An 11024-nucleotide genomic window follows, 5' to 3' on the forward strand; every position below is an offset into this window, starting at 1 on the left:
AAGATGATTCTTCTAGCAGCAGTGACAGTGAGGATTCCAGTGAAGTGCCAGGACCGAGGGTGCAGGAGATCCCGTGGGAGAAGAAGCAGTCCTGTGGCAGCCCCTGCAAGGATGCCAGCCACTTCACCTGCATCAGTCCCTGCTTCTGAGGCAGCCACTTCTCCAGCGGTAGCACCCGACCACCTGGCACTCAAGTGAATGATAATGATGGCACTGTTTGGAACACTATAAATCCTGGTGATGAAGCTGCAGATAGTAGGGGTAAACATAATATTTTGAAGGAAGTTCCAGAACCCATGGCATAAACAAACACAACATTGATGAAAGCGCATTGAGTGCTTTTCGCCTATTGATTGACATGAATACGCTTCACCACATACAACATTGCATTGAAAGCAGAAGCCCACCGACAACTACAGGATGATTCCTGGTCAATGTCCTTGGAGGAAGTAGAAAATTTCATTGCACTAGTATATGCACATTGAGCATTTGGAGCCAGAAGCCTGGGTTACTGTTTATAGCTGTGTAAATGCAAAAAAAAAAGTCTTCGTTAAGTGCACTGCTTATGTTGAAAAGCACCGTATCTGTGTGATTTGTGCCAGCACTTAGACTTTGTAAACAATTGTAAATGAAGCCCATTCTGTTTAAATGTTTATTCATTCATGTAATTTAGATTATAGTATGTCTTTATATAAACGCATAACTTTGGTTGTGTATATACGCTTTGTTATGTAAGCAATATAAACCCATTTATTAAAAAAAGGACAATTATTTACATTGTTTCAGTTGTACAATTTTGTATGTACAGGTATATGGATATACCTATATATTTCCATTTTTTTTTCAAATATTTACTTAATTTTTTTACTGTATTTTTTTATTTTTTAGGTTGCGCTTTGTTATGTAATATGTCTGTATATAAATACATTTCTGTTCAAATGCCCGTTTATGACGTTCCTGAATAAAACTACAACTTATATTCAATTGTTTGTCCTTTCATTATAATATTTATGTTGTTTTTAATACGCTGGCCAAATTGACCGCTCGTGGTTGTTCTAGGTATGACGGGACTTATAAACAAGAAACAAGTTCTAGGGGTGTTAATACACTAAGCATTAACTCGTTAGACTACTAATAAGTAGACTGTTTTAGCTGCAAGTAATACCATGTAGACCTATCTAGTAGTATTACAACAAAAAAGTACTAATTTTTAACCAAGACAAAACTCAACAGGTTGCTCAAGTAAGATTACTGTGATAAGTTGCATATTCAGATGAACGGTTGTTCCTTGCGCCAACTGCCAGACTCTCTCTCTCTATACAGCAAGGATAGTTTACGTGTTTTCAGGTATTGGCGCAGCAAAAGTAAATCAGCCAAAAGCACCATTTCACTTTTAAGTGAAAAGTAGAAAAACAAGTCAATAGCTGTTATACAATAAGAGAGACAAGTTGCCAAAGTAGGGTAGGGTAAAAATGTCCTTCCTGCAATGTATTCTTTGCAGACCCCTTTTATTCAACATGGAAATAAACTAGGGAGCACATTTATTTTGATGTCTAGATCATTTAAATTAAATGATTTATTTCTGTTTTAAAATTGAACATTTGCCTGCAAAAAATATTTTTTTTTTTAAATATAAAAAAAGGTCTGGCATGCATGGGATTTGAAACTGTAACCTTCAGTTTATAAATGTGTGGTGTTATACTGTCATCAATGCTACATGATTAGTTGAGACAAGCAGTATTTTGAAAGATGAAGTCAGCCAGATGAGAATTCTCGGCTATTATATTTCAAAGATTTTTCAAGCCATCATCATCACCATCATCATCATTCTGAGATTCTGATCTTGAGCTCTGAAAAATGTTAGTTTCCTGTCCACACTCACTGTGGTCCCAATTGGAGCAAGGAAGTACGGTTCCTCTCGATACTGGTTGATGAAAGTAACGCTATTTGTGGTCCCCACTGGACAAAAAGGAACATACATTTTTCTGAGAATTAGCTATGTTGAAGGATAGTCAATATACTTGGTAAAAGTAAAACATAAATCAATAAATAAATCAATAAATCAGTACAGACATTTCTTTCTTTCTTCATCTATCTTGATATTTATTTATTTTTCACTATCATATAAACACATTTAATACTGTATAAAATGAGAATAAATACTCTAGTTCTTGTTCAATTGTATATGAGTGAAGATTTTTGTACATAAAGGTTGTCATACTTTCATATATTTTTACTTTCAAATTAAAAAATATATTGCAACCACCCAGACAATTGCTTTGTTGCAGGACTTGCTGTTTGTTCAGTTTGTCTCATCTGCCTTTTATATGTTACATGTATTGTAAGGGGAACGGGTCACGCCGTTACTTAGCATGGGAAGGGGAGTGAGTGAATGAGTGGGGAGAATGTGTGATGTTATTTTTAGGGGTTGCAGAGCATGAATGTATCTGGCTGATGAGCTGGGCAGCGGCGGGAAACGACGGGAGGTTATACAGTGCCGTGAAAAATTATTTGCCCTTTCTGATTTTCTGCTTGTTTGCATATTTTTGACGCTGAATGTTATCAGATCTTCAGCTAAAATCTAATATTAGATAAAATGGACCCTAAGTGAACAAATAACACAAAATGTTGATACATATTTCATTTATTTATTAAAGAAAGTTATGCAAAACCCAATGCCCCCATGTGAAAAAGTAATCACCCCCTTAGACTCAATAACTGGTTACGCCACCTTTAGCAGCAATAACTGCAAACAAACTCTTCCTGTAGTTATTGATCAGTCTCTCACTGTCAAGTCAGTGACATTTGTGGGTTTTCAAGCATAAAATGCTTGTTTCAGGTCCTGCTACAACATTTCAATGGAGTTTAGGTCTGGACTTTGACTAGGCCATTCCAAAACTTAAAATTTCTTGTTCTTCAACCATTCTGATGTAGACTTGCTTGTGTGTTTTGGATCATTGTCTTTCTGCATGACCCAGCTGCGCTTGAGCTTCAGCTTACGGACAGATGGCCTGACAGTCTCCTGTAGAATTCTCTGATACAGAGCAGAATTCATGGTTCCTTCGATGATGGCAAATCGTCCAGGTCCTGATGCAGCAAAGCAACCCCAAATCATGACACTACCACCACCATGCTTGACCAGAACTCTTGACGATCATCTGGGTGCTTTTTGGCAAACTTGAGACAAGCATTAATGTTCTTAGTGAGCAGTGGTTTCCGCCTTGCTACTCTGCTATGAATCTCATTTTGGCCCAGTGTCTTTCTGATGGTGGCGTCATGAACACTGATCTTAGCTGAGGCGAGAGAGGCCTGTAGATCCCTGGATGTTGTTTTAGGGTTCTTTGTGACTTCCTGGACGATTTCATGCCTTTCTCTTGGAGAGATTTTGGCAGGATGGACACTTAAGAAGATTAACTACTGTCCCAAACTTTCTCCATTTGGACAGTATGGATCTGACTGTGGTTTGGTGGAGCCCCAGAGCCTTAGAAATTGCTTTGTAACCCTTTCCAGGCTGATGTGCCTCTAGAACCGGTGTGCTGACAACTTCACTCTGATGGTAAGGGCCAAATTTAGTCTGATTTATATTGGGCAGGGCTGGTCCAAAACAGGCCTGATTGTTAACAAAAGTATTGAAACAGCTGACCCTAACTATCCCTTTAATTGGATTGAGTTAACTAGGGGGGGCAATGTCTTTTTCAAACCTAAAGATTGCATGTTTGATTACGTTGCACACCAAACAAATGAAAGACGCACCAAACTTTGGTGTAATTTTTTCTCTCAGACTCCCTCTATATACTACAACCAACAAAAAGATCTGACGAAATTCAATGTGAAAAATGAGCAAAAATGCAGAAAATCAGACAGGTGGCAAATACTTTTTCATGCCACTGTATAACAAGGGGGTGCATGAGCCCTGTGGACTGGAGTCAGTCCAGCACTGAACTTCAATGAGAAATGGGGGCGACTGACTGAGCGTGTGAGCTGTGACCAGAGAGAATATGCAGGGAAAGTGCAAGACTAAAACGTAGGTATTATTTTGGTGCTGTGAATTCCAGCCAGATAGGTGTTCTCTGTTGTTTCAAATAAAACAAACATTTTGAGAATTCAACACTGTCTCTCTGAGTACTATTTTCTAAACATGAAAATGTTACAATATACTAAATGAACTGATCAAGCTTATTATGATAGTTTACAAAATCAGATGAAAGCTTTCAATGCAATCAGGATAATACACAATCATTATTTACAAAATCTTGTTTGTCTCGTTGCCTGTTAGAAACTGTAACTTCACTGCTATACTACTTGCAGATGTTGTGAAATAGAAGTACGGACTTTGTGGCATGAAAGCTAGGGCAGCTGCATTGCAGTCTGCACTGGACCCTTGTCATTTTTAAACTGACATACATACTTTTGCACAGATGACTTTAATGTGCATATACACAGTGAACTCCAAAGGTATTTGGACAGTGATACATTTTTTGTTGTTTTGACTCTCTGTTCCAGCACTTTGGATTTGAAATACTATGGGGTTAAAGTGCAGACTATCAGCTTTAATTTGAGGGTATTTTCATCCATATCGGATGAACCGTTTAGAAATTACAGCACCTTTTGTACCTAGCCCCCCCCCCCACACACACACATTTTAGGGTACCAAAAGTATTTGGGCAGATTAAAATTATGTACAATAGAGTAATCGTGTTTAGTACTTGGTTGCATATTATTTGCATGGAATGATTGCCTGAAGTCTGTGACCCATAGACATCACCAGATGGTATCTTCCCTGGTGAAGCTCTGCCAGGCCTGCTTGTTTTGGGGGCTTTTTGCCTTCAGTCTTGTCTTCAGCATGTGAAATGCATGCTCAATTGGATTCAGATAGGTTGATTGACTTAGCCAGTCAAGAATTTTCCACTTTTTTGTTCTGAAAAACTCCTTGGTTGCTATAGCAGTGTGTTTGTGGTCATTGTCCTGCTGCATGATGAAGTGCTGTCCAATGAGTTTGGAGGCATTTGGTTGTATCTGAGCAGACAAGATGTTTCTGTACACTTTAGAATTCATCCTCCTGCTGCCGTCAGCAGTCACATCATCAATGAAGACAAGCGAGCCAGTTCTAGTTGCAGCCATACATGCCCAAGCCCTAACACTACCCCCACCATGTTTCACAGATTAGGTGGTATACTTTGGATCATGGGCAGTTCCTTTTTTTTATCCACACTTTCCTCTTTCCATCACTCTGGTACAGGTTAATCTTCATCTCATCTGACCATAAGACTTTGTTCCAGAACTCTACAGGCTCTTTTAGGTACTTTTTAGCAAACTGTAACCTGGCCGTTCTTTTATTGAGGCTTACTAGTGGTTTGCATCTTGTGGTGTACCCTCTGAAGTTCTGCTGGTGTACTCTTCTGCGTATGGTAGTCTTTGACACTTCTATGCCTACCTCCTGGAGAGTGTTCCTGATCTGCTGGACTGTTGTTAGGGGGTTTTTCTTCACCATTGAAAGTATTCTTCGGTCATCCACTATAGTGGTCTTCCTTGGTCTAACAGGTTGTTTGCCACTGATGAGCTCATCAGTGCTTTCTTTCTTTTTAATGGTGTACCAAACAGTTGATTTTGGCACGCCTAGTGTTTTAGCTATGTCTCTGATCGTTTTTATTGATTTTTCTGCCTCATGATGGCCAGCTTTACTTCCATTGACATTTCTGCAGCCTAGAATCAAGACTAGACATACATTGACAGCTCTCTTGTGCATGCACTAACGATGCAAAAAAACACACCTGCCTAATAAGAAACAGCTGTGAAGCCAATTGTCCAAATACTTTTGGTACCCAAAAATGGGGGGACTACGTACAAAATGTGCTGTAATTTCTAAACGGTTCATCCGATATGGATGAAAATACCCTCAAATTAAAGCTGATAGTCTGCACTTTAACCCCATAGTATTTCAAATCCAAAGTGCTGGAATACAGTGTCAAAACAACAAAAAATGTGTCACTGTCCAAATACTTTTGGAGTTCACTGTACAGGCAGTCCTTGCACTTACGACACAATTGGTTCCTGAAAGTCACCTAAAGACACCGAACATGCACAGGGCAGACTGACTCACAGACAGGACCAATCACAAGGGAGACACCGAACAGCACACACAGGCTGATTCACAGACAGCAACAATCACAAGGGAGACACCGAACAAGAGGTAAACAAAGCAGCGGCGGGCGCGAAATACAGAGCGGGGGAACACAATTACAGTGGGAATTACAGTACAAAAACACAAACGCACAGATCATTATGATCACAAGGTGTGATCGGATTATATTTCAATTTCGTTTTTAAACGCAGGTACCTATTTGTGCTAATTCAAATACTTTGTTTTGGTAGATGAAATGCAACTTAAAAGTGCTTTGGTAAATAATAATAATAAAGCTAAAGAAAACTAGTAATAAAAACGCACAAAAAAAAGAACCTGAATACAAGTTATTTAAATAACGTGTATTCGCATTTATTACAAAATATTTCACCCTGTGTAAAGTACATATCAAAATTAAATGGTATCTTAACATGTGTATACAAGAGTTGCCCCACAGCAACGTCAGGTTAGTAAAAGCAGTATGACAGCGGGGTACTACTTTCCAAATCTTTGAGCTTGAGATTTTGCTTTTGCTACAACAAACCACCACTTGTCAGCCTGTTCGCTGTACCATTATTTCTTGCATCACAGAGGTAGTTTGTCCTTTCTGCTGTACCATACTGTCCCATGATGCTTTGATTTTGTCCAAACAAGGCACAGACGACATACAACTGGAGCTATTGTGGAAAGCCGTACTGTTTTTGGTGCAAACAATCACGGTAAAAAATAACAATAACAATAATAATAATACAATATTAATTTAAAAAAAAAGGTTATTTTGGTCCAAAATGTTTAAGACCGTTAATGTGTTTTGTTAAAAGTTGTGTGATCCGTGAAATCAGTTTTTTTTGGAAGATTGCTTGCATGGGTGTAGGTAAACGGCCCATGTCAGAGAATTCGAATACAGTACTGAGTTTAAGATTTAAACCAGTTTAGGATTAAGATTACATTATCATAGAAGAATCGCATTTGGGGCCTTTCATTTTTCAATACTCGGTGTTGTTCTTGCCTTTTAACGTTTAGTTTTAGACTGGCAGCGGCAACCAACTCACCAAAACGTTCACTTATCGGTGGTCACTACATAAACAGGAGCACACAGGATAGCTGTGTAAGACGCGGTTTGGTACAGTGCTATCGAGAACAAGCAACGGCTCAAAGTGAAAGTTTCACATTAGCACAGTTTTACGTTGCACCGTATTTCTGCACCTATGACAAATTGCTGTATTAGTTTGACGCCATTATGTTTTGTCCCTTGCAGTTTTATTAATTAGTTCAAACGTGTTTCCTGAAAATATGGTTTTGTACAATTCTGAATTCTACAAATTTCTTTTCTTTTTGTTTAGTTTAATAACTCTCAACAGCCCTTGATTTTAAAGAATGACGGACCGCTACACCATTCACAGCCAGCTGGAACATTTGCAGTCTAAATACATCGGGACGGGCCATGCAGACACCACCAAGTGGGAATGGCTCGTGAACCAGCACCGGGACTCCTACTGCTCCTACATGGGCCACTTCGACCTGCTCAATTACTTCTCCATCGCCGAGAACGAGAGCAAAGCCAGGGTCAGGTTCAATCTCATGGAAAAGATGCTACAACCCTGCGGCCCCCCATCTGATAAACCAGATGACATGTAGATGCAGGAACATTAATAATAAATATCTGTCAAGAGTGGAGTGACGTTAACAGCGATTAACGAAGTTTAAACTGCAGAAAGAAAGAAAAGACGTGGAAAAAATGCAGCTTTTAAGCAGTGTTGAACTGTTTAAATGCATTATTTTGACATTAATGAACAATTAAGAATATGGGCCGTCTGGTTTATACCAATTTTGTATGGAGTCGAATTGGGCGTAATTGTTGATAATATTTTGACCATGTCCAGTCGGCATTTATTAAAATTATCAATAAATTGTTTACAAATACTTTTAACTACTTGTGTATTTTTTGTTCAGTTGGAAAGCTAGCGTAGGCGTATATGCTAAACAAAATTGTAGCTGGGAAGTGGTTAATATCTCTTGAACACTTTATACGAATACTAAAACTGTTTTCCAGACTTAACATGTTATTCCAAAATCACCAGATTCCTTCATAAAACTTGCTGAGCAGACCAGTAATCAGCAAAAGAACAATGTTTGGCCTGTAAATGGATAAGGAGTAAGGTGTGGCTGATTGGAATTGTTTTTATAAAATACATTTTTCTAAATCGATTTCAACATATAATTTATTTCATGCTAAAAACATGCTGTAATTGTTGATTAATCAATAAAACATTTGAATTTACAGTATACAAGCAGCAGTGTCTAGGTGCTGCTTTTTGACTGCATTACACGTTTAGGTAATAAAAGAAGGAAAGAGACCTTTGTCACAACTGCACACTGATTCTACTGGTAAGCATTCTGATTTAATGATCAGTTACTAATGAAATAAAGTATGAACATAGCTTTCCATGTTATGAAAATAAATATATTGGACTTCGTGCATGGCATAACAGTAAGAAACAGCACCATTTATTTTTAATATTATTTATTTGATGATCTAGACTGGGTTATATCAACTAGAACAGCAACCCTAAATACATAAAATAACAAAGTAAACACACCACCACAATATTATCATAAAATGAATTTAGAGCTACTCAAAAGCAGAAAAAAATTGTACTGAAACATGTTCTGTTTATCTCCACCACAATATTATCATACCCAGAATGATTGAAAACCCCATCAAAAGGTAAGGAGGCAGTAAAAAATTAATATAAAGCTACTCAAAAGCAGAAAAAAATTGTGTTGAAACATATTCTGTTTATCTTAAGGGGCTCAACTCCTGTAATGCAATTTTCAATGTCATTTCAATATCCAACTTGACTTTACTGTTTGTTTTTAAATTACCCCTTGCTGCATTCTAAAAGCATTCAGCAATAGAAGATACATACGCAAATTTGGCAAGAAAAATACATCTTGATTGCTACTTTTCCATCACTGAAAATTAGAACAAAGCCAGGGTCTTGTTCCCTTTGAATTCGAAGATGGCCACCAAAAACTATGTTTATGTAATATACATCTGACTATTTGTAGGTGCCACTGAGCTCTCTATCAAAGCTGCGAATAGGCCCCCTTCCCTCGGTGACCTCTTCCTCCCGCCTGCCGAGGGTATATAATCGTCACGCACGGAAGGGTCTCTCTTTTCGCTTCCCAAGATTGGTGCGGTAAGACTTTTCTGTGTTGCACTGAGCCTTTTTATTACTTAAAATGCGCTTCTATGAGTTGCTGCTGGTTCCCCTGAACTTTGTGGTGAAAGCTGGCTACGCCGCTTTCCCGGAATCAGTTGCTCCTAATTCATAGCCTTTTTTCTATTTCTTTCTATATTCAGCACCTGCTCGCTATGTGTGTCAGGCTCTCCAGTCTGTTGTCTGTGTAGTCGACTGCCGGTAAGCAGTATTATTAAGAGTGTATGTTTTTCACCCCCTTTCTTACTTGGGAGAGCATTGTCACTCCACCAGGGCTGGGCTTAGCCCACCAGCCGCCTGCGGGCTGTGCGTCCCTTTGCTTGTTCAGAGGACTAGCTCCAGCGCGGCTGTTTACAGCCGGACCTGACGTGTACTACTCACGAGGCGCGCCCCGTTTTTGAGTTGAGATATACTTAGGCTGCGTTGGCCTATCACCACGTGTGTTGGGCATTAGAATCGAACAGACAGTGTGCTCTCCCTGTACTGCTGTATTATTATTAATGCATTTTTGTATTATTGCATTGTGTTTACTGTATTGCTAAAAGTCAATCGCCCACCGCGGCTTCGGCCCTGTCCCCGTTGTATGCTAGGCGCTGCTCAGGTGTGTGACCACGTGGTCAGGGTAGGCACCATTGCATAGTTGCCCCCTGTGTTTTCTAAATACCGGGGTGAGCCCAGATCAGCCATATCATGGAGCTTCTGGAGTGGCAGCAGGCCCCACCGACTCCGCCCTCACCCCCAGTGCCACCCAGAGTCGCTGTACCACCCCCTGGTCTCCCCGTGGGAGAACAGAACGAGCAGGATGACCGGGCACTTTGTTCTGACGAGGACGCGCTCTCCATCGTAGCCTCGTGGGGGGAGTCCGCTTTCCCAGCGGAGATGGAGGTCGAGGCGGTCCCTAGTTCTGAGGTCTCATGGTAAAATGAACATTTATTCTATAAACTACTAACAACATTTCTGCCAAATTCCAAATAAAAATATTGTCATTTAGAGCATTTATTTGCAGAAAATGACAACTGGTCAAAATAACAAAAAAGATGCAGTTTTGTCAGACCTCGAATAATGCAAAGAAAATAAGTTCATATTCATTTTTAAACAACACAATACTAATGTTTTAACTTAGGAAGAGTTCAGAAATCAATATTTGGTGGAATAACCCTGATTTTCAAGCACAGCTTTCATGCGTCTTGGCATGCTCTCCGCCAGGCTTTCACATTGATGTTGGGTGACTTTATGCCACTCCTGCCGCAAAAATTCAAGCAGCTCGGCTTTGTTTGATGGCTTGTGACAATCCATCTTTCTCTTGATCACATTCCAGAGGTTTTCAATGGGGTTGGGGTCTGGAGATTGGGCTGGCCATGACAGGGTCTTGATCTGGTGGTCCTCCATCCACACCTTGATTGACCTGGCTGTGTGGCATGGAGCATTGTCCTGCTGGAAAAACCAATCCTCAGAGTTGGGGAACATTGTCAGAGCAGAAGGGAGCAAGTTTTCTTCCAGGACAACCTTGTACTTGGCTTGATTCATGCCAAAGCTGCCCGATTCCAGCCTTGCTGAAGCACCCCCAGATCATCACCGATCCTCCACCACATTTCACAGTGGGTGCAAGACACTGTGGCTTGTAGGCCTCTCCAGGTCTCCAGTGTTGGGCAAAGCTGAAAATTGGACTAATCTGGGGG

General features: G+C 39.8%; 1 protein-coding gene across 1 annotated transcript; it reads left to right on the forward strand.

Annotated features, from left to right (window-relative positions):
* Window positions 1–6732: 6732 nt before the first annotated feature.
* Window positions 6733–8044, forward strand: LOC121317169 (splicing factor 3B subunit 5). The gene is made up of 2 exons (XM_041252818.1): window positions 6733–6840; window positions 7465–8044. The coding sequence occupies exon 2, from the start codon at window positions 7499–7501 to the stop codon at window positions 7757–7759; it is 261 nt and encodes an 86-aa protein (XP_041108752.1). The 5' UTR covers window positions 6733–6840; window positions 7465–7498; the 3' UTR covers window positions 7760–8044.
* Window positions 8045–11024: the final 2980 nt, after the last annotated feature.

The sequence above is a fragment of the Polyodon spathula genome, chromosome 6 (genome assembly GCF_017654505.1).
Source record: "Polyodon spathula isolate WHYD16114869_AA chromosome 6, ASM1765450v1, whole genome shotgun sequence".
Taxonomy (NCBI): domain Eukaryota; kingdom Metazoa; phylum Chordata; class Actinopteri; order Acipenseriformes; family Polyodontidae; genus Polyodon; species Polyodon spathula.

Excerpts from the sequence above, each read along its gene's own strand:
- LOC121317169 (XM_041252818.1), top strand. The coding sequence starts at position 7,499 with ATGACGGACCGCTACACCATTCACAGCCAGCTGGAACATTTGCAGTCT.